General features: G+C 52.2%; 10 protein-coding genes across 10 annotated transcripts; 5 read left to right on the top strand and 5 right to left on the bottom strand.

The window, feature by feature from the left end:
- The first annotated feature begins 278 nt into the window (after nucleotides 1-278).
- On the top strand, nucleotides 279-10,345 carry SEPMUDRAFT_136300 (uncharacterized protein). The gene is made up of 8 exons (XM_016902767.1): nucleotides 279-6,336; nucleotides 6,395-6,715; nucleotides 6,774-7,502; nucleotides 7,560-7,834; nucleotides 7,900-8,345; nucleotides 8,478-8,555; nucleotides 8,734-9,206; nucleotides 10,056-10,345. Exon 1 carries the CDS (start codon nucleotides 839-841, stop codon nucleotides 5,609-5,611), a length of 4,773 nt encoding a protein of 1,590 aa, XP_016757092.1. The 5' UTR covers nucleotides 279-838; the 3' UTR covers nucleotides 5,612-6,336; nucleotides 6,395-6,715; nucleotides 6,774-7,502; nucleotides 7,560-7,834; nucleotides 7,900-8,345; nucleotides 8,478-8,555; nucleotides 8,734-9,206; nucleotides 10,056-10,345.
- SEPMUDRAFT_52414 (uncharacterized protein) lies at nucleotides 6,165-6,344 on the top strand (the record flags this gene model as incomplete). Its single annotated transcript, XM_016909224.1, has 1 exon — nucleotides 6,165-6,344. One exon carries the CDS (start codon nucleotides 6,165-6,167, stop codon nucleotides 6,342-6,344), a length of 180 nt encoding a protein of 59 aa, XP_016757093.1.
- Nucleotides 6,532-6,850, top strand: SEPMUDRAFT_16224 (uncharacterized protein; the record flags this gene model as incomplete). Its single annotated transcript, XM_016907989.1, has 2 exons — nucleotides 6,532-6,715; nucleotides 6,774-6,850. Coding segments are annotated over 2 exons (261 nt in total), but the record flags the coding sequence as incomplete, so codon positions are not given.
- Nucleotides 10,346-11,509: 1,164 nt separating the features above from the next.
- Nucleotides 11,510-12,714, bottom strand: SEPMUDRAFT_136301 (uncharacterized protein; the record flags this gene model as incomplete). The annotated part of the gene is made up of 1 exon (XM_016902768.1): nucleotides 11,510-12,714. The coding sequence occupies exon 1, from the start codon at nucleotides 12,590-12,592 to the stop codon at nucleotides 11,510-11,512; it is 1,083 nt and encodes a 360-aa protein (XP_016757095.1). The 5' UTR covers nucleotides 12,593-12,714.
- Nucleotides 12,715-12,793: 79 nt separating this feature from the next.
- Nucleotides 12,794-14,049, bottom strand: SEPMUDRAFT_151856 (uncharacterized protein). The gene is made up of 2 exons (XM_016907084.1): nucleotides 13,510-14,049; nucleotides 12,794-13,367 (listed from the first exon to the last, which is right to left on the bottom strand). The coding sequence occupies exons 1-2, from the start codon at nucleotides 13,683-13,685 to the stop codon at nucleotides 12,980-12,982; spliced, it is 564 nt and encodes a 187-aa protein (XP_016757096.1). The 5' UTR covers nucleotides 13,686-14,049; the 3' UTR covers nucleotides 12,794-12,979.
- Nucleotides 14,050-14,467: 418 nt separating this feature from the next.
- On the bottom strand, nucleotides 14,468-15,287 carry SEPMUDRAFT_151857 (uncharacterized protein). Its single transcript, XM_016907085.1, has 3 exons — nucleotides 15,091-15,287; nucleotides 14,707-15,017; nucleotides 14,468-14,583 (listed from the first exon to the last, which is right to left on the bottom strand). The coding sequence occupies exons 1-3, from the start codon at nucleotides 15,209-15,211 to the stop codon at nucleotides 14,491-14,493; spliced, it is 525 nt and encodes a 174-aa protein (XP_016757097.1). The 5' UTR covers nucleotides 15,212-15,287; the 3' UTR covers nucleotides 14,468-14,490.
- Nucleotides 15,288-16,193: 906 nt separating this feature from the next.
- Nucleotides 16,194-20,301, top strand: SEPMUDRAFT_93325 (RNA methylase family protein). The gene is made up of 2 exons (XM_016910610.1): nucleotides 16,194-16,374; nucleotides 16,443-20,301. The coding sequence occupies exons 1-2, from the start codon at nucleotides 16,199-16,201 to the stop codon at nucleotides 16,972-16,974; spliced, it is 708 nt and encodes a 235-aa protein (XP_016757098.1). The 5' UTR covers nucleotides 16,194-16,198; the 3' UTR covers nucleotides 16,975-20,301.
- On the bottom strand, nucleotides 16,194-20,302 carry SEPMUDRAFT_128538 (molybdopterin binding oxidoreductase). Its single transcript, XM_016902219.1, has 2 exons — nucleotides 16,443-20,302; nucleotides 16,194-16,374 (listed from the first exon to the last, which is right to left on the bottom strand). The coding sequence occupies exon 1, from the start codon at nucleotides 18,955-18,957 to the stop codon at nucleotides 17,125-17,127; it is 1,833 nt and encodes a 610-aa protein (XP_016757099.1). The 5' UTR covers nucleotides 18,958-20,302; the 3' UTR covers nucleotides 16,194-16,374; nucleotides 16,443-17,124.
- Nucleotides 19,793-20,836, top strand: SEPMUDRAFT_120870 (uncharacterized protein; the record flags this gene model as incomplete). The annotated part of the gene is made up of 1 exon (XM_016901641.1): nucleotides 19,793-20,836. The coding sequence occupies one exon, from the start codon at nucleotides 19,793-19,795 to the stop codon at nucleotides 20,834-20,836; it is 1,044 nt and encodes a 347-aa protein (XP_016757100.1).
- A 211-nt stretch (nucleotides 20,837-21,047) lies between these two features.
- SEPMUDRAFT_73336 (ubiquitin-like protein) lies at nucleotides 21,048-22,986 on the bottom strand. Its single transcript, XM_016910022.1, has 2 exons — nucleotides 22,514-22,986; nucleotides 21,048-22,447 (listed from the first exon to the last, which is right to left on the bottom strand). Exons 1-2 carry the CDS (start codon nucleotides 22,617-22,619, stop codon nucleotides 22,035-22,037), a joined length of 519 nt encoding a protein of 172 aa, XP_016757101.1. The 5' UTR covers nucleotides 22,620-22,986; the 3' UTR covers nucleotides 21,048-22,034.
- Between the last annotated feature and the right edge of the window lie 586 nt (nucleotides 22,987-23,572).

Here is a 23,572-nt window from a genome sequence, read left to right on the forward strand (position 1 = left end):
CATCTATTTCTTGCGCGGAGCGAGCCATATCGTGAATCTGCCTTTTGAAGTCGAGAAAGCTTTCCCAGCTCCTCGTGGGCTTGTACTTCAACGAAAAGCGACAGACAAACTCTTGTCGCCCCCCACACCCCAACTTCCCAGCGCACCACCAAATTCCTTCATATCCACTCAACTTCGGACATCACAGTCCTACTTACACTCTCCCACTTTGCTCTCCAACTTCGCCATCAATAGGCCGACCCATCCTAGTCCACTTGGGAAAGATACGAAGCTGGAAGCGCTCTTCCAGACCCTCGCCACTGGATCGCAAAAGGAGTCCGAGGACGATATTACAAATATCTACTCATTGAGCAGCCCGCTGTCTGATCTTGGCGTGGTCACATACTCACTTCAGCATCAGAAACCTGTCAGATTTGGCAAATCACGCACTGGCCCGAACGTGGAGTTTGAAGCTCTTGAGCCTGCTGAGAAAGTGATATATGTGTCTGCTAAAAATGAGCTCCACACACATCAAAAGCTCGGTGTGGGACCTCTGATCCTTGTGGTGACTTTCAACGCCGATGCCAACGTGGTCTCGGTGTGGCATGCCTGGTACCTCGAGGAGAAGTCACTGCGAACATTGCTGAAGCTCAGGACAGAACAAAAGGCTGCCAAAGCTCGACGACGGAGTTCTTTTCTAAGCGGAAGTGCTGCCACAGGAAGTGCAACTCCAGCTGTTCGACGCCGAGATGGTCCTCGAGAGAGTTTCGCACCTGCCAACGCTCTGCTACTGCCCGACGCCCTTGCGTCGCAAGGGGATCCATCGCGAAAAGCCACGCAAGAGGAGGAAGCGCAGATCATGGCTGCGCAAATGGACCCAGATTACAAAGATGAAGGCTCACAACAGCCTGTGCGTGAGGGCAACCGCAGAATTAGCAGCATCAATGCAGATGTCCGTACCAGCCAGACTACGGTCGGAGGTAGCTTCGCAGGCACTGCAGGACGTCGCCACACATCTTTCGGTGGTCATCAGGCAGGAAGGAGATCCTTGAGCCATCGCAAGAGCCGAGGCTCCACCCCTGGCAACGTCTTTGGTCAGAGCCTTGGTCCAGATGATGATACCATGGATTTGGACTCGACCATAGAATTCGACCCGGAAGAGAGCCTAGATGGGATTCTACGCCACATTCGCAACACGTACGAAGTTTCAGGTCTAGATACAGTTTTCGGCAGTGTCGAAGAAGGCTTTAAGCGTGATCTCGTTGTCCGCAAGATACATTCTTTCGCGGTGGGGCTGCGCACTTCGACACGTAGCGAGGCTGGTCCACCAGTCGACAACTACAGGGTTGCGACGCTGTCTGAACCTGCTTCCATCAATGGGCCGGACGACCCCAGAATTCGACTATATCTCCACGATCAACAGAGCAAAGAAGTGCAATACGTCGCGCTAAAGGTCAAGCATTGCGCACTATATCCAGGGCTAGCCGACTCACCGATGGTTGCGGTACCGTTGCTCACTGGAGAGAGCAGACTCGATTTATGCGACGATATGATTCAGGTCAACGATGGAAAACTGCAGACCATTCTGTTTGGCAGTCGAGGCGTCCAGTTCTCATTGGACGAGCAGTTACCCTGCCCTCTGCTATTCGATGGCCCTTACAGAGCTTATAACGCTCTGGAATTTGACCGTAGAGTTGATGATGAGGAGGACGTTGGTAGGAATAGAACATTTCCACCTCCTCGGCCGCCACTCTTGTTGCAGCACGTTGGAGCCCGAGGAGCCTTTGACGCGATTGGCGCCGATGGGGTGCATCACCGCAGAAGACTTCGTCTGCGCCCATTTGACCCTCATACAGATCAGCTTCTTACCTTGTGCGAGCTCATGCTTTCAAAGCAACAGGCGCGCACAGTACGAAAGACATGGTGCATGGCATACGCCTGGCTGAAGCAGCATCCCGAAAATGTTGCGGGAACCAGCAGCGACAAGGAGTTCGTGGCATTTGTCGCAACAATGTTCACCTTTGTATTTGGAATTCTGGACAGCAAAGCCCGAGCGGCCGTCAGAGTGGCAAAGGTGGCTGCTGGGAAAGGCACTGCGAGTAGCACTGTTGCCACAAGCGTGATGCACGAAGAACATCAGTGGCACCGTACCACATGTTCTGCATGGTCGTGGCTGCCACCAGCTCGTACTCCAGCTGGTCCGACGTCTTCACGTACCCAAGAGAAGCGCAAAGATCAGCTCCTCGTCGCAGCCGCAGCAGTCGCTGACGAATTGATCAGCAGTAGTGTACCAAATGCCACGCAAACGAACTCGCTGGCGGCATCGACGGCTATGAAATTCATGCTGGGTCTTCACATCTTCCGAGAAGAGCATGCGCTAAATATACTCACCTCTTCGCAATCTTTGTCCGCACAGCTGGTTCCTGTTATTGCTCAGCTGGGTTCCTGGCTCGGCCTTGACGGATGGACATTCGCTGCCGGAGGTTACTACAATTTGGCGGGTGCGAGAGAAGAAGAATGGGCTTACGTCAAGTCACGGCCCACCAGAATACTACAAACGGGTCTCCTTGAGCGGCCAATTAGTGCATACCAATGGTTCGAGAATGCTCTGAAACAAAACTCGCCTGAGAGATATCCCTCACTCTACAAAGTTGCGCAAATGGAAGCAGACCAAATTGTGCCCAAAGTGTCACAAAGGACTGCGAACAAGCTCACGCCGCGAATGACCGCATTTTCGAACCTACTTGCGGCCACCAATGGTCTCACCACGAGCCCGACAAGGACCGTTGAGCTCTTGGAAGATGCACAATTTACAGTGGAGATGTTGGAAACTTTGCCCGAGTCTTTGGCAGCGCCGCTCAGGGAAGCCATCGTCCGTTGCGAAAAGGAGCCACCGACAACATGGGGCAGCGACTTGTTATGTTTGGTAGGCCGAGCAGATCTCATCGTGGGGACGCATAGGAAGACAAGCTTACCGCATCGGCCCTTGGCCACATCAGCCATGAGCACTCGCGATGTGCATGCTGTATGTAATGTCGTCGATCATCCTGTCGTCCATGCAAAGACGAAAGAAGCTGGGCGTCACGCCATTTCCCAGCTTATATTCAGCGAAGATCGCAGGCTAGTGGAAGCCGCGAGCCTGATGCATTTCAACACCGTGCAGCAAGGCTGGTGCCCGAAACATGCTGTGTGGGATGAGCAACGGCATTTCGACGAACAGCGCAAAGTCATGCAGCTTGTCACGACTCGAATGATTGCTCTTCCCGCTGGAGATGGTATGATCCATTACGACAGCCAGACGCCGTTGTTGACCGAGAAATATCACCTGGCTGGTTTCAGCTCGTCTTGTTTGATGCAACCTATGGGCCACACACTGACCGCGGACCGCACTGGTCTAACCGAGGAAAAGCTCAACTGGGCATATTTTCACGCTGGCGTCTCCGCTGGCCTTCGCATCTCGAAAGATGTCAAAGGCATCGACACTTCTTGGATCGCGTTCAACAAGCCAAGCGAACTCACGAACCGCCACGCTGGTCTATTGCTTGCTCTTGGCCTCAGTGGACACCTAAGGCAACTGGCGAAGTGGCTATCATTCAAATACCTCACCCCGAAGCACACCATGACATCTGTAGGTTTACTGCTTGGGCTATCGGCTTCATACATCGGCACGATGGACGCTCTCATTACCAAAATGCTATCTGTGCACATTACCAAGATGCTACCTCCCGGCGCCGCAGATGTGAATGTCTCGCCAGCAACACAGACTGCTGGGCTGATGGGCATTGGACTCCTCTATTACAACACCCAACATCGTCGTATGTCTGAAATCATGCTCTCTGAGATTGAGTATCTGGAAATTGAAGATCCAGACAGTGGGCCGGACCCCTTGCGAGATGAGAGCTACCGTCTTGCTGCTGGGTTTGCATTGGGCTTCATCAACCTTGGCAAGGGCAACAACCTGATGGGCTTGCACGGCATGCAGCTCCCGGAACGATTGCTGGCCGTGGCGGTAGGCCCGCGGCCCATCAACGCAGTGCATGTGTTTGATCGTGCGACAGCTGGTGCTGTTATGGCTCTAACGCTTGTTTACATGAAGTCTGGCGACCAATCCATTGCTCGCAAGATTGATATTCCCGACACTGAAACACAATTTGATCACGTGAGACCAGATATCCTCATGCTCCGAGCTATGGCCAAGCACCTGATCTTATGGGATGAAATTCAAGTTCGGACAGACTTGTTGCCTGGCCAAATCCAAGTACCAAGCCGCCCGAAAAAAGGAAGCTCACAAAGTAGCTACACCTTCGAAAAGGGATGGATTGGATCCAACCTACCTCCTTGCTATGCAAACGATCCGGCCCCGCCGCCTGGACCCCACAGCAGCGATAGAATCCCCAGATACAACATTCTCGCTGGGCTTGCGTGGGCACTGGGCTTGAAATATGCCGGCTCAGGCAATTTCTTTGCGCGAGACGAGATCTTGAGTCTTCTAAACTATCTCAGCCCTCGCTTTTTCCAGTCTTCTGGGTACTGGTTCGATGGTAAGATGGCTCGAGCTTCTCTAGGTCGTTGCATGAGCGTCGTTGCAGTAGCCGCTGCCGTCGTCATGGCTGGCACTGGTGATCTAGAAGTCTTTCGGTACTTGCGACGCTTACACGGCAGACTCGAACCTGACATTCCATATGGCTCCCACCTGGCTTCTCACATGGCCATCGGTATTCTCTTTCTGGCTGGAGGCACCTTCACTTTCGGCACAAGTGAACTTGCGATCGCAGCCTTGATGGTTGCTTTTCATCCAATATGGCCGACTGAGGTCAACGATAATCGAGTCCATCTCCAAGCCTTCCGCCATCTTTGGGTTTTGGCTGCAGAAGCTCGCTGTATTGTTGTCGAGGACATTGATACGCAACGACCGGTCCATATGCCATTGAAGGTCACGCTGAAGAATGGAGAAGTAAGGAATATGCGAGCTCCCTGCCTGTTACCTGAGTTACGCAGTATCGCGACTGTACAGACCGATGATTCGGCTTATTGGCGTGTCACTCTGGACTTTGTGGGCAATCCTGAACATCTGGAGTCTTTCCGCCAGGATCAACATGTCAGCGTGCGACGCTGTCCAGCTGCTGAGGCACATGATTCTACATTCTCTGCGGCACTCGCTGCTTTGACGGGTATCAATTTGACCTCTACTGCTTCCCCTGCCGGTCACGGTGGGCATGGAAGTGGTAGCAGTCAGACTCCTTGGATCAACATCATGACCCTCCCCGCTTTCAGTGGATTGGATCGCGCAGACGTGGAGCTTTTGCTCCCTGCTGAAGTTCAGTCTTCTGTGTATATCGGGGAGAGGACCACGGTTATCGATGATCGTCTGGTGCTTAGAAACGGGACAAACAGCATGAGTTTGCATGAGCTGTGGAACTTGAGGACGTTGTTTTCGTGGGCTGAGAGAGATCTACTTGTCCCTGCACAGGGAGGCGCAGAGTCCGATGACGGTGCGCGACCAGATGTGAAGAGTACTGAATCCGAGCACGGTGAGCAACAAAAGGTGAAGAGTGACAGGTTCAGATGGCTTGGTATGGAGGTCTTGCAAGAACTGAGAGCCGGCATTGAAAAGAGGGGCAGAAGGCGATAGCGTACGGTGGATTGAGATGCATGGTGTAGGCGAAACAATAGTATGCGCGTATCGTAACAGTATTGAGATCTAGGCCTTTCACTCCGTCGTGTAGAGGACTGGAATGATCTAACAGCCAACAGCTGCGTGTGAAGTGAAAGCTGGAATGCGGCAGAGACGGCGAGCATTCCGGAGACTAGACGAAGACGACGAACAGAGTACCTTGCTTCATCAAAATTCACAATCCTCAAAAACAACAAAACCGTGTCGCTGGGTCATGGCGACTCGCCTCAATAGCGCTGCTCTTCTCCGCGTGCTCCCTTCGAACACTACGACCCTCATTCGCCAAAAATCACTACACTCGCTTGACAAGCCAGCCATGGCTCTGAAGATGGCGACAGCAAGCATTGGGCTGCTGCTTCTGGCAGCTCAGGCTCGCGCACAATCGAGCAGCACCACCAAAAAACCCGCGGGCACAGTCACCGTCTATGGATCCTGCGGCACTCCAACCTCGACTCTGTTCCCTCCCCTTTTCTCCTACGCACCAATGTCTAGCAAGACTTCGACCGCTACCATGTCGACCTATATTCCCACCGTCTCAGACGTTCCGACATGTGCTCAAGGCTGCGTTGGCGATTTGGGAGGCTGTGCTATGGGCGATGTTCGCTGTATTTGCAGCAACTCGTCGTATATGACGGGAGTGGCAGCCTGCGTCAGTCGGAGTTGTCCATTCGGGCAATGTCAACGTGAGTGACGAGTTATCTGAGGAGACGAGTGCGTACGCAGCTTGCTAATCGTTGACAGAGGTTGTTGACTTTGGGACGAATGTCTGCAACAATGTGGGCGTGACCGTATTGCCACAAGTTTCTTGCCCTGCAAGTTCATCAACTCCTGCTCCAACGCCTCCAGTATATGGCTCTCCGAGTGCCTCTACTCCCACTCCTGCGCCCACACCCTCATCATATGTCCCCACGGTTGCGGATGTCCCGAAATGCGCGCAAGGCTGTGTTACAGACCTGGGAGGTTGCGCTACAGGCGATGTCAACTGCGTTTGCCGTAACACGCCGTACCTGAACAGACTAGCAGTTTGCGTTCCTCAATACTGTAACGCGACGGAAGTTGCACGTGAGTACAGAGAGATAGCGCTGACTCTGGTCGAGACGTATGCTGACCGATAATACAGAGGTCGTCGCCTTTGCGAACTTCGTGTGCAGGAGTGTAGGCGTCACGAGCTTACCATCGCCTTCTTATGCCTCGACTACTTCTCTTGCGCCATCATCCTCTGCCGTGTCACCGCCGCCAGGCTACAGTGCTCCCAGTATGCCAAGCAACTCAACATCAATGGCAGGCTCGGCGCCACCATCGTACGGCGGTCCATCGAGTGTACCGTCGTCATCTGGGGTTTCAAGCAGTTCGTCTGTCATCCCAGAAGGCCCTCCGGCTTATTCACAGCCAAGCTCGATTCAGCAGACTACTACAACTACAACAACTCCAGGAGCTCCACCAGCGTATTCCCAGCCAAGCTCGATCCAGGAGACGACTACGACTACAACAACTCCAGGGGCTCCTCCGGCTTATTCACAGCCAAGCTCGATTCGGCAGACGACTACAAGTACATCAACTCCAGGAGCTCCACCGGCGTATTCGCAACCGAGCTCGATTCAGCAGACGACCACAACTACAACAACCCCAGGAGCTCCACCAGCCTATTCGCAGAATACTCCGTCAAGCAGCACATCAACCTACGTCCCAGCTTTCACTGAGCTCCCAGCTTGCGCTCAAACTTGTGCCTATACTGTTGGCTTCGGTGGCTGCCAGATTGGAGACGTAACCTGCTTTTGCCAAACTCCAGGTTTGCAAACTTCATATGCTGACTGCCTCAACACCGGATGCCCTGCAGGCGACGCAACTCGTATGTATCACCCGAAATGGGAAGTTCCCCCTGGTATGTGCTAATGCATCTTTACAGAAGCTACTCAATATGCCCGATTGGCGTGCCGAGCAAAGAATGTTGTGGTCTATCCTACGAGCAGCTCGTCGGCTGTGGGACCTCCGGGTTATTCTGGTCCTTCATCCAGCTCTAGCTCTGTGTCGTCAAGTGCTAGTTCGACAGCTGGAGCACCCCCTGGCTATTCTGGACCTTCGAGCAGCAGTGCCACGCTCTCGTCCAGATCTGTCTCGTCGAGCATCAGCTCTGCTGCATTATCTCCGCCGGGATACTCTGAGCCTTCGAGCAGCAGCTCTGTACTATCCCGTTCCAGCTCAGTTTCTAGCTCCATCTCTTCAGCTGCCAGCTCCCGCTCTTCCAGCTCGTCCAGCTCATCCAGTTCGTCCAGCTCGTCCAGTTTGTCCAGCTCGTCCAGCGTTTCTCCCATCGGTCCACCAGCATATCCGCAGCCTACAACGACGACGACGACTACGACCACAAGCTTGACACCGTCAAGTTCAAGCTCAAGCTCGGCATCCAGCTCGTCCAGCTCGTCCAGCTCGTCCAGCGTGTCTTCCATCGGTCTACCTCCGTTATATCCTCAGCCCACGACAACGACGACTACCACGACTTCGCCATCGCTATCAAGTTCGAGCTCCAGCTCGTCGTCCAGCTCGTCCAGCTCTTCCAGCTCTTCCAGCTCGTCCAGCTCTTCCAGCTCGTCCAGCGTGTCTCCGGTCGGCCCACCTCCAGCATATCCACAGCCCACAACAACAACGACGACGACTACAACCTCGACGTCGTCAAGTTCGAGCTCAAGCTCGTCTAGTATTCCTTCTGTGGGACCTCCCCCAGTATATCAACAACCTACGACAACAACGACGACGACTACAACCTCGACGTCATCGAGTTCAAGCTCGTCTAGATCGTCTAGCGTCATTTCTGTCGGACCTCCCCCAGTATATCAACAGCCTACGACAACGACGACGACGACGACTACAACCTCGACGTCGTCAAGTTCGAGCTCAAGCTCGTCTAGTATTCCTTCTCCCGGACCTCCCCCAGCATATCAACCACCTACGACAACGACGACGACGACTACAACCTCGACGTCGTCAAGTTCGAGCTCGTCTAGATCGTCTAGTGTTCTTTCTGTCGGACCTCCCCCAGCATATCAACCGCCTACTACTACGACGACTACAACAACTTCTTCTAGCCCCTCATCATCAGTCTTGCCATCGACCGCGACGGCACTCACTAGGACATCGACAACGAGTGCCAGCTCCGCGCCGACTTGCTCTACGCCTGCCTATACAGCTGGAAATTGCACCATCGACGGCGGCAAGACTATTAGAGAGCCCACTACGGAGACATACTACAACATCTATTGTGACGATGATGTCGAAGGAACTTTCTATAACATCGAACCCACTTACCTCAACGCTCTATCGTACACCACCTGTATGAGCATTTGCGCCAGCAACAACAATGGAACTGGTTTCTACCGGACCGACACTCCCGGCGCGTTCCCTTGCACAGGATTTGTGTACTCCAGTGGCAGCTCACCCGGCAATTGTTACTTCAAGAGTTTCCCCAGTCTGCAAAAAATCGTCGACAGTACCAATATCCAGGTTCTGGCTATTCTACCGCAGTACGTGTCTGGCTACGTGGCTCCCACAGGCGTCTGCAGTGAGAAGACCCGTATCACCACCACCCGGGCTGCCACGACCACTACTGCTAGGCAGACGCCTGTTTAGTAGAACTAAGGATTCCAATTATGGAGACGGTGTTGCTTAGAAAGATTCGTAGGAAAGGGGGAAGGGGGGTGCTTCTTGATGAGATTTTTATGATAGCAATTATGTACTTGTGGTGGCTATTGATTGGGTAGAGTGAGCGTAATTTAGCTAAAGCCGTATCGGATATATCCAATTCGAAAGAGTGTTTCTCTCCAGCGTGTAGTAAGTAATAATAGTAGTTTCTCGACCTTTTTTTCTGCCTTATCGACACGACTCTTCATGGTTTATTGTCTTGTCTTGTCCTCGTCTCGCGAGGCGTAAAGCGTCTTTATTTGACTGCATACTAATTATCATTTGAACTTGCACGGTACTACTTGGAGGGCCGAGAGCTATTGTTTTGCCCCTGACTGTCTGTTGGAGGGAAAGAGGGAAAAAAAGGGAAAAAGGAAAAGAAAAAGAAAATTTTTTTAATCCTATTGACTCCAAACAATTCGCTACGCTGCTTCGATAGCATAGTAACCACCTACATCAATCTCTCTAATCCCCGTTCGAGATTACTTAAACCTATGCTTGGACTTACAGTACTACAGATAATAAATTCCCTTTAGAGAAAGGAAGAGAAAGCCGCTCCTAACAACCATTCAAGTTATATATTCCAAACGCGTCCTATTGCAATGGAATTGGCATATCGTACATATAGGAAAGACCCAATCCACTCTATACTAACCAACCAGCTGCCGGGTATAGTTTTATTGCTACGGCTGTAACCTAGTACGATTCGTATACCACTGGTCTATCCCAGAGACTGTACGAGGAAATAGGTATGTGCTGCACCTGATTGATGACTTTGATCGAATGTCCTTCACCTCGGCATTACCAGGCTGTTCGTTAGAAGACACCGTGAACGGACTGGCAGCACATATCGCCTACCATCCGACACCTGCGGCAATTTTCTGCGATCCTAGCAAGCATTACGTTGCGAAGTACACCAAGCAATTCTGCAAAGCCAACGGCATTTACCTCGCATACTTGCCGTCCGAAGCCAACGGCATTTACCTCGCATACTTGCCGTCCGGAGCGTCTCGTTCCTAGAAGTACGATAGTTTAGTTAATAGCTATAGGGAAAGGGGGGTTTTTTTTCTTATATAAAGGAACCTTCTCTAAGACTGGCTCTCTTTCTATAAGATCGTGTCTGAGAATAGAGTAGCGTAGCGCTTATAGTACAATCAGAGATAGATACTTCTATAACTTTTTTGGGCTCGGTGCCGTCTTCGTCGGTCGCTCTCTAGAACTACTCTAGCATCTCCGGCGCCGGGTCTTGGTCTGCCTAGCCTGCCTCGTCGATTCTCGTGGTTATGTCGCTGTAGGACTATGAACGGTCATCGAGCAGGGTCTTGTATGCGGTGGGACCGTAGTCCTCTTGGCCGGTCGACAACCGTCTTGACATCGATCTCCATCCATACCCTTTGTCGGGCGTGGACATCTGGCAGGGTTGTGTCCGTCCCTAGTTGCTGAAACAGACTTCCGATGTATCCCGTTCTGCTGCTGTGCACCGGGGTGCTGCTTCTGCTAAAGAGATCTCGAATTGGCATCGATGTTGCTAGGGTCGCTGTCGTTGGGAGAGGGGCGTCTTCCATACCGTAGTATCCGGGGACGAAGTAGCATAGCGCTTATAGTATAATCAGAGATAGATACTTCTTTACCTTTTCGCTCTGATTTCGAGTCCTCGCTCGCTTTCTCTAGTAAATCACAATGAATGCTATAGCTCTCAACAATCTGGCGAAGGACTAAACTTTTCGCTCTAATTTCGAGTTCTCGCTCGCTTTGCCTAGTAAATCAGAATGAATACCACAGACCTCGACAATCTAGCGAAGGAGAGCAGACTCTAAGTTAATTTTATACTTCTATTTTATTCAAAAAGAAAGGGGGAAGAATAAAAAGAGAATCTAACGAAGGACTAAACTTTTCGCTCTGATTTCGAGTCCTCGCTCGCTCTGCTAAGTGAATCAGAATGAATGCCATAGCTCTCGACAATCTGGCGAAGGAGAGTAAACTCTGAGTTGAATTCAACCTTCCCTTTTATTCAAAAAGAAAGGGGGAAGAATTAAAGGAGAATCTGGCGAAGGACCAAACTTTTCGCTCTGACTTCGAGTCCTCGCTCGCTTTGCTAAGTGAATCACAATGAATGCCACAGCCCTCGACAATCTGGGCGAAGGAGAGTAAACTCTAAGTTAAAATTCAAACTTCCCTTTATATTCAAAAAAGAAAGGGCAAAGAATAAAAAGAGATCTCCCGACCCATCAAATCCTCCCATTCCCGAATCGCCGCTTCCCATTTCGCCAAATCGCCCTCCAACCATTCAATTTCTCTCTGCAATTCTCGTAGACGCCGAGTCATCGTAGCCTCGTCCCTGAGATCTTCCGTTTTCATATCGAAACTGAGAGGCCAATTTGTATAATCCTCCACATTGGCACCATTGTTAGAACGATAAGCTCTCTCCAAAATCTCATTGCGCTTCGCAACCAATTGATCCACCAGCTTCAACATCTCCTTCAATTGTCCGCCAGAGTCCTGTTCCACGAGTTTCGTATCACGAGAATTCCGGCTCTGTATCTCGATTATGAGGTTGAAGAATTGCTGTAGTTCGAATTCCAACCAGATTTTTTGAGATAAGGTGGCTTTGCAGTAATGGGGTATGTCTTCCTCGTGTACCATTTCTACGTCGAAGAGCAGAATTCCGGCGCGAAGCTCGCTGATGCGAGGCACGACTGTGCCTTCTGGAGAGATCTTCAAGCGGCTGATGTGCGCTTTTTGCGCTTGTGCGAGTGCCAGCGGGAGTTTTTGGTGGAGGGAGAGGAGCTCGGCGCGGGCGTTACGGAGGTCTTGTCGCGTGGTGCGGGCGCGCGGCTCGCGAGGACGAGGAGTTGTATTGGTGTGCAGCGACTCCTTGTTGGTGAGATTCGTAGTGTCAGTCGGCGCGATCTCTTTCGAGTCGTGCCGCTTGTGAGACTCGTGGCTCGGTATCTCGTTCGCAGTACACGGCGGCTCAGTGACTTCAGCTGCGGTGACTTCTTGCGCCTCCTCCCAGTCATTCAGCACCCGGCAGTAATCCTTCTTAATGACACAGCCGCAGGTATCGAGCTGGCGCGCGCGACATGCTGCTTGCAGCACGGCAACCGTCTTCCACGGTTTCCATTTCGTGCACTTGGCCATGTGTTTGAGTTTTGTCGTTCGTGGGATTTCAGGTGCTGTTGCAAGGAACATCAGCACCTTCCTGATATAAGTGATGTAAGTGAAATCAAACAGGGTCTCCGGCATTTTCCGCTCATTGATTTTCATACTCCCTCTCTGAAATGGACCAGACACTGGATTTGGCCTAGCTTAGCATACAGTGCCGCAGACAGTGCGAGCATGCAGTAAGGAGAAAGGTCCCTATGGTAGATTAAGCTTGTGATTGACCTATTCGCGTCTGGTTAGAGCGTCACTAAATCCCAGGACACGCAACCCCGAGTGACAATCCGGAGTTCAGGGATAAGCTATGAGCTGTAGAAGTTGTTCAGATTTCTGTTCAGTATAGACTTGCCTGCTGGTGCAATGGGTATCAATTCTTCCTCCGTCCTAATAACGCCTCGCTTCGCCACGCCGTGATGCCAGTTCTGTTCATGCATGCACATTTCCTTCTCCCTTCGTTTAAACATTTCGCCTTGCCCTCCTTCTTTTAAAACATTAGTAATTATCTTCCCTCCCTGCCCGTGCAACCATGGCTGCCAGAACAATCAAGTACACCAGAAACACTGCGCCAATGATCCAAAACGCAAACACGGCGCTCCAGCTCTGACAAATACTGTTCTGCTGTAACCAGGCCAGCGTATTCACAGACAGATCGTCCGGTGAGTGACCACTAACGTAAGTCGAACACTTGGAGTTGATATCTCCTGCAGGACCGAAAAGTTGAATAGCGGTTTCGATCAGGCCGGTGATGTAGAGAACCAGTAAAATGAAGCATCCGATGATCAGGACTCCCGGAAGTAGGCGACGCTGAACGATCAATATCAACATCAGGATGACGAAGGCGAGCGTCAGAGCTCCGACTGTAATGCCGAAGGGCATGATCCTGCAGGAAAACCGTTAGTATAAATTCGTTGAAAGTCAGTCATAAGCGGTAATTTAACCAGTATCTGCCCATCGGCCTGCAAGCACGTAAATGCTCAGCGACCAAACAAATTGACAACGTGTGCAAAGCAAGTGAAACTGACCATGGTATGCCCAGCCCTCCCAGCGCATTTTGTATTGTCACAAAATTGGCAAAGATTCCCACCAAAGTCCCTCCTGTTGCCAACATGATGATGATCCAGATGTTGAGCTGCCAGTCAGGCCAGTAGTAGGACTGCCGCACTATCACTCGTTCGCGTGTCATGTCGGAGCGTGCCATCTTGAGCTGATCGTGGATGTTTTTCGCGCCGGCGGTGATCAGAGTCGAGCTATTGACTTTTCGCGGTCTGATATGCAACCTCAGCTAGCAATTTGATATTGCTGCCCCCTCTTATGCCGCACCGACTGTCTTGGAGGCGTTGTATCGCATATGCTGGCGGGCTTGGTGGGGTGTGGGGTCCCGAGAAATAGCGACGGGCAGGCGGCTGTACAGAAACGAGCGAGGTGTGTACGTCGATGGTATTATCGTATGGGAAGTGCCGTGAGGTGTGAGATGTGACGTGTGATGCGAAGAGAAAGTGAGGTGAGGAATGAAGAATGTGCAGCGGTGAGAAGAGGAAGAGAAGAGCAGAGCAAAAGAACAGCTCCAAGTCGGCGTGACGTGTTGGAGATGCCGTTCGCGTGGCTGGAGGTGGCCGGGGATTTTCAATTTAAGCTTACCTTGCGGGCCCGTGCCGTCCTCCCGTGACACCCTCCCCGGCCCTCCCGCAGATGTCGACTTATTGTTTCGTGTTTTGCCTTCAACGTCCGAAACAACTTCAGCCGGCGCAACACCAATGAATACAACAGCGTAACCATGTGCTCGGAAACATGAAAGATGGATTGAAAGCTGAGCGTGAAGAACATCAGCTGTTTGATGTAACTATGGAGAGAGAACTAGAGAAAAGCTTGCCCGAGCAGCAGGCTCGTCCATTATCTGCTACCAAGAGGGGCAGCGACAGTGCGTCTCTAACAAGTCTCTGTCCGATCGCATCGTGTTGTCCCATATATTATGGGTATTGGTACATTCTCGTCAAGTCTGCCACTTATCCTTGGCTGAAGTGACACTCTGTCCATTTCGCTTCGGCCGCTTTCAAGACTTCTTCGGAAGTCATGGCTCCCTTTGCGACATTGTAAGTCTGTGAAGTTCGGTGAGCCTCATGTAATTCTGTCAGGCGTTCACAGTCTCCATGGGGACATCTGATTGAGCAGGGGGGATCGCTATCCGAACGAGGAGGAAGATAACCCCTGGTGTATCTTACCTGAGGCAGATTCATGTAAGTTCCACGCCAGGTGCCTTCGTAGGTGTATTTGATCTCGAGATATATCTCGAGACCAGGTCTCTCCGTCTGTGCAGCATCGAGGAGCTCTGAAACAGCATGTCGAAAGGTAGTGGTCCCACTGAAGCCTTTCCTGCAGCCCACATCGAAAGCCGAAGGTTGATGGTCCCACGGTGGCCTCGTGAGCTCGATGTTGAGGAAGAAGTGCAAGGCTCGGAGGCCGGACAGTTGGGCTAGCAGAGATCTCATGCCAGCTTTGGCAGTGTAGATGACCGCTGGGTACTTTTGTCGGCCTGGATCTGATCAGTCATTAATGTACAATGTATGTGTGATGAGTGAGGTCTCAAGAAGGATGATATCACATACCGATGGGAATCTCGAAACTGAGGGTGAGAAGAAGCTTTCGGACGGGATGCGGCAGGCTGAGGACATGTGCAGGCAACACGGCAGTTCTGTCTTGATCTGTACGCTGGAACTGGGTATCCATGGTAAGGATAGACTGTTCAAGTATTGCCTGACGTAAGTATGGTACCAGAGGCTCAGTCACTGGAGACTCCCCCAGAAGCCTGCGCGCAGCGGCGTCGAGAGAGTCTGCATCGTGAAGCCATACATGGGACATTGTATCCAGCGCCATGTATTCCATGATCTGTATGACTACTTCCTTAGGTAGTTTCTGAGCCATGGTGAGTACAACTTGACGACCTCGTTGCCAGCGACGGACATCTCTGGCACATTGCAGTCGACGACTGGGGATGTCACACTTGTGGTCTGGGTAGTAGTGTTTGAGGGGAGTTTGGCAGCCCTGTCGCTGGAGTGAGCGGAGCGCTTCCTCCTCGAGATGCGGGCTCTGTTCGATTTTCCAAGCGGGGCGCTGAACAGCAGGCTCCCACGTGGGCTTTTTAGGAGCAGATTTCTCTCTGGACGTGATGGGCCAGAATCGAGAGAAACGAGTGGAACTTGCGTATCCGCCGTCTCTGGCAGCTTTGCGCGAACTGCGTCTCGTGCCCACACGTCTCTGCGCCAGGTCAAACGGAGGTCTGGACATCGAAGAAGATGCGGCCACAGCGGAAGCCAGCGATACATAGGCGGCATCGGCGGACTCTTGGTGGGGGAGCATCGACATGGCTGAGCAGAGCGTGGTCGCGCGACGGCGACGAGCGATATTTAGTTCTGATTGCTGAGAGAGCTGCTCGCGGCTTTGAGTGTCTGACGAGTGACGACGAGGAGGTCGCCGAAGAATCGACAATGGTTGCAGCCAAAATGATCAACAGTTGAGGCAAGTGGTCAGGTATTTAAATATTGGCGAAATGTATATAAGGAAGGTACGGTACGGGTCGGCCCGGTCGGGCGCACTGCGGCAAAAGTGACGCGAGTTATCATTTTCGCCCACCTGGGCATGGAGGTTCTTTCAGAAAACTACCTGTACCCGACTTCAACCTGGAACAACCGCAATAAAGCAACAAAAAAGCACAATATGTCACCAGTAACAGAGCCGCCGGAAGGTGTTCACGCCTACACGTCTCTAGATGAGGTGCCGAGCGACTTGCAAAAGTACTGGATGCAGCGCAACGACATCTTTTCCCGATACGACCAAGGCATCTGGCTGACCCACGATGCATGGTTTGGCGTCACGCCCGAACCCATAGCGAAGTATGGTGGAAACGCAGTCTTCAGTAGCCTACAACTCGCACAACTGACTAACAGGGAAAACCTCCCAGGAAAATTGCTGAGCATGTTGCAACGGCGCCCAAGGAGAAGAAGGTCCTGATTGACGCATTCGCGGGCGCAGGAGGCAATGTCATCGCCTTTGCTCTTTCTGGCCGCTGGAGCCAAATCTTCGCCGTGGAGAAGGACGCCAAGACCCTCGCCTGCGCAAAGCATAATGCTGATGTCTATGGAGTGGCGCGCAAGATCTTCTGGATTCAGGGTGACATATTCGAGGTGCTCAAGGGTCGTCTGAAGGCCGCTGCTAAGAATGCCGTCATCTTCGCGAGTCCTCCTTGGGGTGGTCCTTCCTACACTGACTGGGACGTGTTCGACCTGTCATGTATGGAGCCCTACAACATGAAGGTCCTCTACGATGCCTTCTCTGTCTCGAGCGAGGTGGTGCTGTATCTGCCAAGGACATCGGACGTGCACCAACTGGCTAAGTACGCAAAGCAGGACGAGAAATTGCCTGTAATGCATTACTGCATGAAAGGGGCGAGCAAGGCACTATGTGTGTTTTACGGCTCGTTCCAACTGGCTTAACTTTCATTGGTCAACAATACACAAAACGCATCCCGAATAGCACTGCCTACATAAATCAATGAGTGCACCAAGTACTTCACGCATCCGCTGGCTAGGGTATCACAACAAACTCATCTGAGCCTGCTCAGCTGTTTGTGGGCAACATCGCTCTCAGTCCTCGAGCGATACTCTGTGCCAAGCATTACCGAGGAGCCCACGGAAGTTCCAGGTGGCATCGAACGTCTGTGGTTGCGTATTATACCCTTCGTCAACAGCCTTGCACACAAACTCCGGCTTTCCCGGTGGCAGCTTGTCCTTTGGCCATTCAATGGTCCATTGTGTCCATGCCCACCGCCTTGCACCTTTAGCGTTGTCCTTGCGAAGACATGCTGGCTCCCAGGTCTTTCCACCATCTGCTGAGACGTCGACGCGCACGATTTTTCTTCCACCACCACTGTATGCATACCCATGCACTCGAATGGGTTCCAAGGCATCATCTCGTCGGCAAACGTCTGTGATGGCACTCTGCACGGGCATTTCCTGTATGCTTTGCGCTGCGTCCCAGTCTTCTGGCTTGAGATCTGCAGCTCGTACATTTGGCGCGAAGCACTTGTAGTCCCGGCTGTGCCAGTTAGATTGGGACTCTTCGCAGCTGATTCGCACTGTGCCCAGCCACTTTACACTTCGAGTTGCTACCACCCCGGGCACGATGGCTCTTAGTGGTCCACCGTGATCGCGTGGCATCTCTTCGCCGTTCATCTTCCATGCCAGCAACACATCCGAAGCAGGGTTCAGCGCCGTTTGGAGCGGTATGCTCTGCTCATATGTGTCGGAAGGCGCACAGAGGTGGATGTGCTGATCAGCCTGGGGGTTGTCTGGGCACACTCGACATGCCTGGTCGACATCGTAGCCAGCATCAAGCAAAACATCTCGCAAGCGGACTCCGGTGAACTCTGCGGTACCAATTGCACCAATGTCCCACGCTAGTCCAGATGTCTTGCGATTCGTAGACTCGTTCATATGACTCCTGCGATTACCCGCACACTGGAGAGTGACACTGATGGTATGTTCGCGAAACTTCCGCTTCAGGTCATCAAGCGAATATGTCAATTCTTCGCCATCGGAGAGCTCAATCTTGAGCTCATGTTCCTTTGCATCAAGCTTGGGAACCCATAAGTGGTGTCTAACGAAAAACAGGCGCAGTGGTGTGATGAAGTCGCCTAAAAACCTTCCTGGAGTTTCTGCATTGCACGGTTTCGGTGTTCGAACGATCAGTTCAGCGTCTCGTTCCGGGTCGTCGCTGAATGGATCCTCGACGCTGCAGCCCTGGACACCAGACCACTTGATGCTGCCTCGATCATCCAAGTCTTGCTCATCGAGCTCGCCGATGTAGTACTCGTCGAGAATCTTCCGAACTTCCGGTTTGTTGTGTATGCTGAACAGAGCCCAGTATGGATCGATAGAGCTACCACAGGCTCTGAGGATCACTTCTCCGCCAGGGTGGGCATCGACAAACGATGTGATATCGTATACTGATGTCCCATGAATCACCCATTTGCTCGAAGACGATCGATCATGCTGAACGACTTCCGAAAGACGGAACTTGGTAGGGCCACAGTCCCCATCATTGTCGATCTGTATGCCCCCCTCCTCGCTTTTAACATCGATATCGATGCTATTTTGCACCCAGGAGACGACCGGCGTCGCCAGAATAGCGATAGCAGACGCTCCAAACAAGGCCACCAACACGCCGTTTGTATCCGATCGTTTTGGCTCTGATGTGTGTCTCCACGACGAAGACTGCCGCAAGCCATTCCATTGCATGAACCTCCGCTGGTCCTTCATCACCCCAGAAAGCACATGTTTATGTCCCAGAGGCCCACTCTTTCTCGCCTCTACGGGCGCAATCTGCTTGACATGACTCGCTGACAGCCTCCGGGAGGCCGGGAACCGTCCAATCAGCGCTTGAGAGGGTCTCGCATGGTGGAGAAGTGTTTTCGGCATGCCGATGAGATGTTTGAGTCGCTTTTGACCTGTTTTTGGCATTTTTTTGATGATGGACGACCACTCAGAGAGACGAGAAATGGCGTGATTGAAGCTAAACTTCATTTTGGAGTGGAGCGTCTAATAATACCACCTGACTCCGATAGGCCGGCGCACGTGATCTGAACATCCTAGCACTTCATGTGACTTGGCTAGTCCATCTATAAAGCCAAGAAAGCAGACTTCACATGCTGTTGGAGTACGCAATACAAGATGGCAGTGAGTGTATAGCGTGGTACTGGTGATGAGTGTTTCTCCAGCAACGACAACAAGAACAACAACAAGAATAACAAGAACAACCGAAGAGGCCTCTTTTGTCATTTCACTGACATTGCCATACACCTACTGCGAGGGTACTCGAGCTAGGCGGAGTCGACGATGGAACCAACCAGGCTACAAAAGCCAGACAAAGAAGCAGCATTGCCTGATCAATGGAAACATGTCTGGCCCCTGCAACAAGAAAATTTGTCGCGACTGTGCGGCAGTTAAGGCTCGAAGCGAGAAGAATGTTCGTTTTCAATGATGATAGTGCGATTTTGACTAGAAGCAGAAGTATCTCTTCAGCAGCGGTGGCGTGACCGTTGCTCTAACAACGCGGGTACACTTTGAGAGATGCCCAGATGTACTACTGCTTGATCAGAGATTGATGTATTTGCTATGACAATAAGGCTTCATTCTAGAAGTTACCTGGTCACGCCAAGAATTTCGTTGTACACGGTGAACACCACGAGCCGCTCGACGCTCTGGTTCGAAGTCCTATCGATCACATCGGGAAATCAGCCGCTAGAGTCTTGATATGGCGTCTGACCGGTCCACAACTTCTAAGGTCATATGCAACTTCTCGGCATGCAGTCCCAATCGGCTGCACGAGAACATTGTCCGAGTCGCTAAGGCTGCGTTGCCGCCTCCCTTCAAGAATGGCAGGTATCAAGCTCCAGATCACAAGCAGCTCAGGTCGTTTGAACCTGTGGCACGAGCAGTCCAGGCCAGCCCCCAAAATCGACCTCGCGTCCAGAGTGGGCAGAGTCTTTTACAGAACGACATCGAAGAACTTTGTCGACCTCGGAAAAAGCTCAGACCTGCCTCAAGCCATCTTGCCCCAGCGGAAAAAACCCTGAGCCCGCCTAATTTTCAGCATACACCCGCCCATCCTATCGCGTCCGAGAACGCGGCAATGACGACAACACTGAAAACGAATCCTATTCGATGGGATCTCACAACGACATACCAAGCCTCCGAATCCCTCCTGTCAAATGCCAGCCGCTCCGATTCGCAGCACATCTTACCCACAAAATCAAAACTATCAACAACACAGCCCCTCCCACCAATCCCCACAGTCGAGAACACTCTCCTCCACCCCCAAACCCTCCCTCTCACCAATCCCACCAACAAACCCGCAGAAGAAGAAGAAGAAAAAGAAACCCCCCAACGCCCCCATCCCCCCAAAAAGAAACCCACAAACTCCAAGCCTCCCTCTCAACCCCCAGCAACCGCCATCTACGCCCACGGAACCACCCCCATCCCTCCAGCAATCCTCTCCCTCGCCACCACCATCAAATCCTTGCCACAAAAACACACCTACCCGATGCCGACGGCTCTGCGAGGCGTGACGGGGATGAATCAGCGAAATGGATTTTTGCTCAAACAGTCGCCGTTGATGGCTTGGTATGGCGATACGAGGATTTTTGGGGAAAAGTGGTGGAAATTTTTGTTTGTGGGGGGGATGTATAGGAGGGAGTTGGTGAGGGTGATGGGGAGGAGTGGGGAGGAGGAGATGATGGTTGGTGGGAGTGGTGGTGGGATTGAAGAGTTGTTGAAAAAGGAGAAAGGGGGAGTCTAAGGGGTAAGAGGGCAAGAGTGATTGAGTGGCTTCATGATAATAATCTGTGACGAGGATAAGAGATTATTATCGGCTTGCGACTAGGTACTGGTGATGATGATAATAATAAAGATCGCTATTCTGGAAACCCTCTAACCTATCACCTAACCTCACCTATGCTAACCCCTAAAAATTGTCAAACGTTAAAGAAGGAGAAGAAAAGAAGAACCCCCTATCCCAACTCATCACAATTGTAGACTTCGAACACACACATTCCAAGTCATTGAGTAAGTCTAACCTAGAAGAGCGTGTGACATGTCCATGTCCTCTTGTGCTTCCCCTCCTTTTAGGTCTTCTTCGTCTAATCACATGTGCTACTTAATCCACAAATCTCGCCGGCTAGTACATAGAATGCATACCTCAGGTACCGTACATAGTACCTACAATATCCAAGGTCTCCTCCCTCAGAGGAGCAGCACAAAATTAATCTCGCCGAGCTTCCCAACCTCTACGGCACACTCTCCCGTCTTGTGAATAGATGGATCCCTGATAAGCAACTACCGAAGGCAAGGTCGTGGTCTTGGCCGGAGCATTGGCGAGGTCGTTCAAACAGTGGCAAGTATAAACTATACATGTAAATGTACCTTCCGGGCCCCGGAAGCAGCTTCATGACAGGGCTGCTATGGCAAGGGTGCGGAGTAGGCTACCCTGGGTTTCTTTTTCCAATGCCGGCCAAGGAGCTTCGGGTCAGTCTATCTGAAGCACCCGATGATCTCACCTCGTGGGGTGCAGGCGACATCCTCTTTTTTTCCAGGAACGAACTCGTCTCGGATTGTGTTGTATACACTCGAGTATGTCTATCATATCTGGGAGATAGGAGACCTCCAAAAACCTAGCAGTACGTGTCTCGCTCGACTGTAAATGCTCAGCAGCAGCAGCATCAAATCCCAAACTCCCGTTGCTTGAAACGTCAATTGTATGCCCATATTACCACATTAACGCACGTCCTTCCATGCACGAAGGCCCACGTGCCTCAAGTCGCTCTATCCCAATGCCACGCATGCCAGATACGATTGTGCGCTTGCCGGCTAGTGTATAGACAAAGCCTCGCGATACGTTGTTCCTCCCATTAGCTCAAAACGTGCCTGTTCCACGTCGCCTCTTGGAGTAGTTGTCATTTCTACTCCGCTCCATCTTCTCTTTTGCGGAGACGAGCAGCCTAGATACCCTTGATAGGACGAGTCATTTCACTCTCAAGCTTCTCGCGATTCCGCTCCTTCTCCTCCTTCTTGCAGTCCTCCAGGCCCGAGCAGCTATGGCTCTCCAACATGCGATGCTTGTTGCAGTACGACTTGTGGCAGAAAGTGCAGTCGCCCGTTATACGTACAATTGCATCCTTGCAGTCTTTGAACGCACAGCGAATCTTCTTGGGGCCGCCGCCGCGGATGGGGAGAACCATGTGGAGAGTGGACTCGGAGGCGACGCGGTAGGAGGAGAGGGTGGAGTTGGATTGACTCAGGTGCTTGCCGGCATGGACGATTCGCATCGACGACTCTGGTACGTTGGTGCGCAGGGCGAGCAGAGAGCGGAGGGTGGAGACGGTGGTGCTCTCGGGGATGGTGAGCGGGAATGCTAATGGGGAGCAAGTTAGTCGCAGCGGTGGAATGAAGGGTCGCATGGCCATGATGGAGGACTTACTCTCTCCTGCAATGTCCTTGACGAAGATCTGCATCGTAGGCTCGGGCTCAGCGGATGGGGCGCGACTGCTAGTGCTGCTGATAGAAGAGATGCTGTTGGAGCGCATCGTGCCTTCTGTTGGCTGCCGAGGTGGTGGTGGTGTTGGAGTTGGTCGATTGCTGGTACCTTAGCGGGCGTAATGTCGCTGACGTTGGTCTGGTGGCCAGGCGATTGTGTTGGCGATGGTATCAGATGGTCGGGTAGCGGATGTTTGATCGATGAGACGGGGGCTGGAAGTGGGTGTTTCGAGCCAGCGGATCTGATGTAGCTGGTGGTTGATGACGATGGCACACAGTCTCCAGCAGGAGTGAGCTGAGGGAGTTCAGGTCGGTGGCTGGGAAGGCAAGATAGGACGGTTGTCAGGAGTAGGTGGTGGGAGAAGGAGAAGGAGCTGGGAGTGGAGGGGGAAGTCAGGTACAAGTAGAAGCGGAAGTGGAAGTGAAAGTGGAATCGGGAAGTGGAAGTGGAAGAGATGGGAAGGGCGAAGTTACTGAGGTACCTACGGAGCGTCCAGTGTCATCACTTGGCGGGTGCTGATTATTAACGTTGATCACAGGAACACACGACAATCTAAACGCCCTGCCCTGCCTTGCCCTGCCTTCCTGGCCCTGCTTGGCCCTGGCCGTCCGTCAACTTCAACTGGGACTACTCAGCCTGGGGGAGTCTGTGAGGGAACAGGCGAGCGAGGCGGTGGCGGCTTCGTCACGCACTCGCGCTCGCCCGCACTAGGAGGTACTGACACGAGTAGAACTACTGTAAGTCACTCGGCCGCGTCGCACCGCAACAGGCAACGCTAGTTCGACCACCACTCCACCAGGCCGCTTCTCGGACGGTCCTCGAGTCCCTGCAGCGGCGAGCGTGGCGCGGCGATGATGTCGCTGACCAGTGACAAAACCCCCCCATGATAAAGGTACAGTATGCACTCGTACCCTTCTTTCATCAGCATCCGGTGTTCTTCCAACACTACTTTGTTGTTTCGCTTGCCGCGCGCCGTGGTTCATGCAGAGTGCTTGCATGAGT

The sequence above is a fragment of the Sphaerulina musiva genome (genome assembly GCF_000320565.1).
Source record: "Sphaerulina musiva SO2202 unplaced genomic scaffold SEPMUscaffold_11, whole genome shotgun sequence".
Taxonomy (NCBI): Eukaryota; Fungi; Ascomycota; class Dothideomycetes; order Mycosphaerellales; family Mycosphaerellaceae; genus Sphaerulina; species Sphaerulina musiva.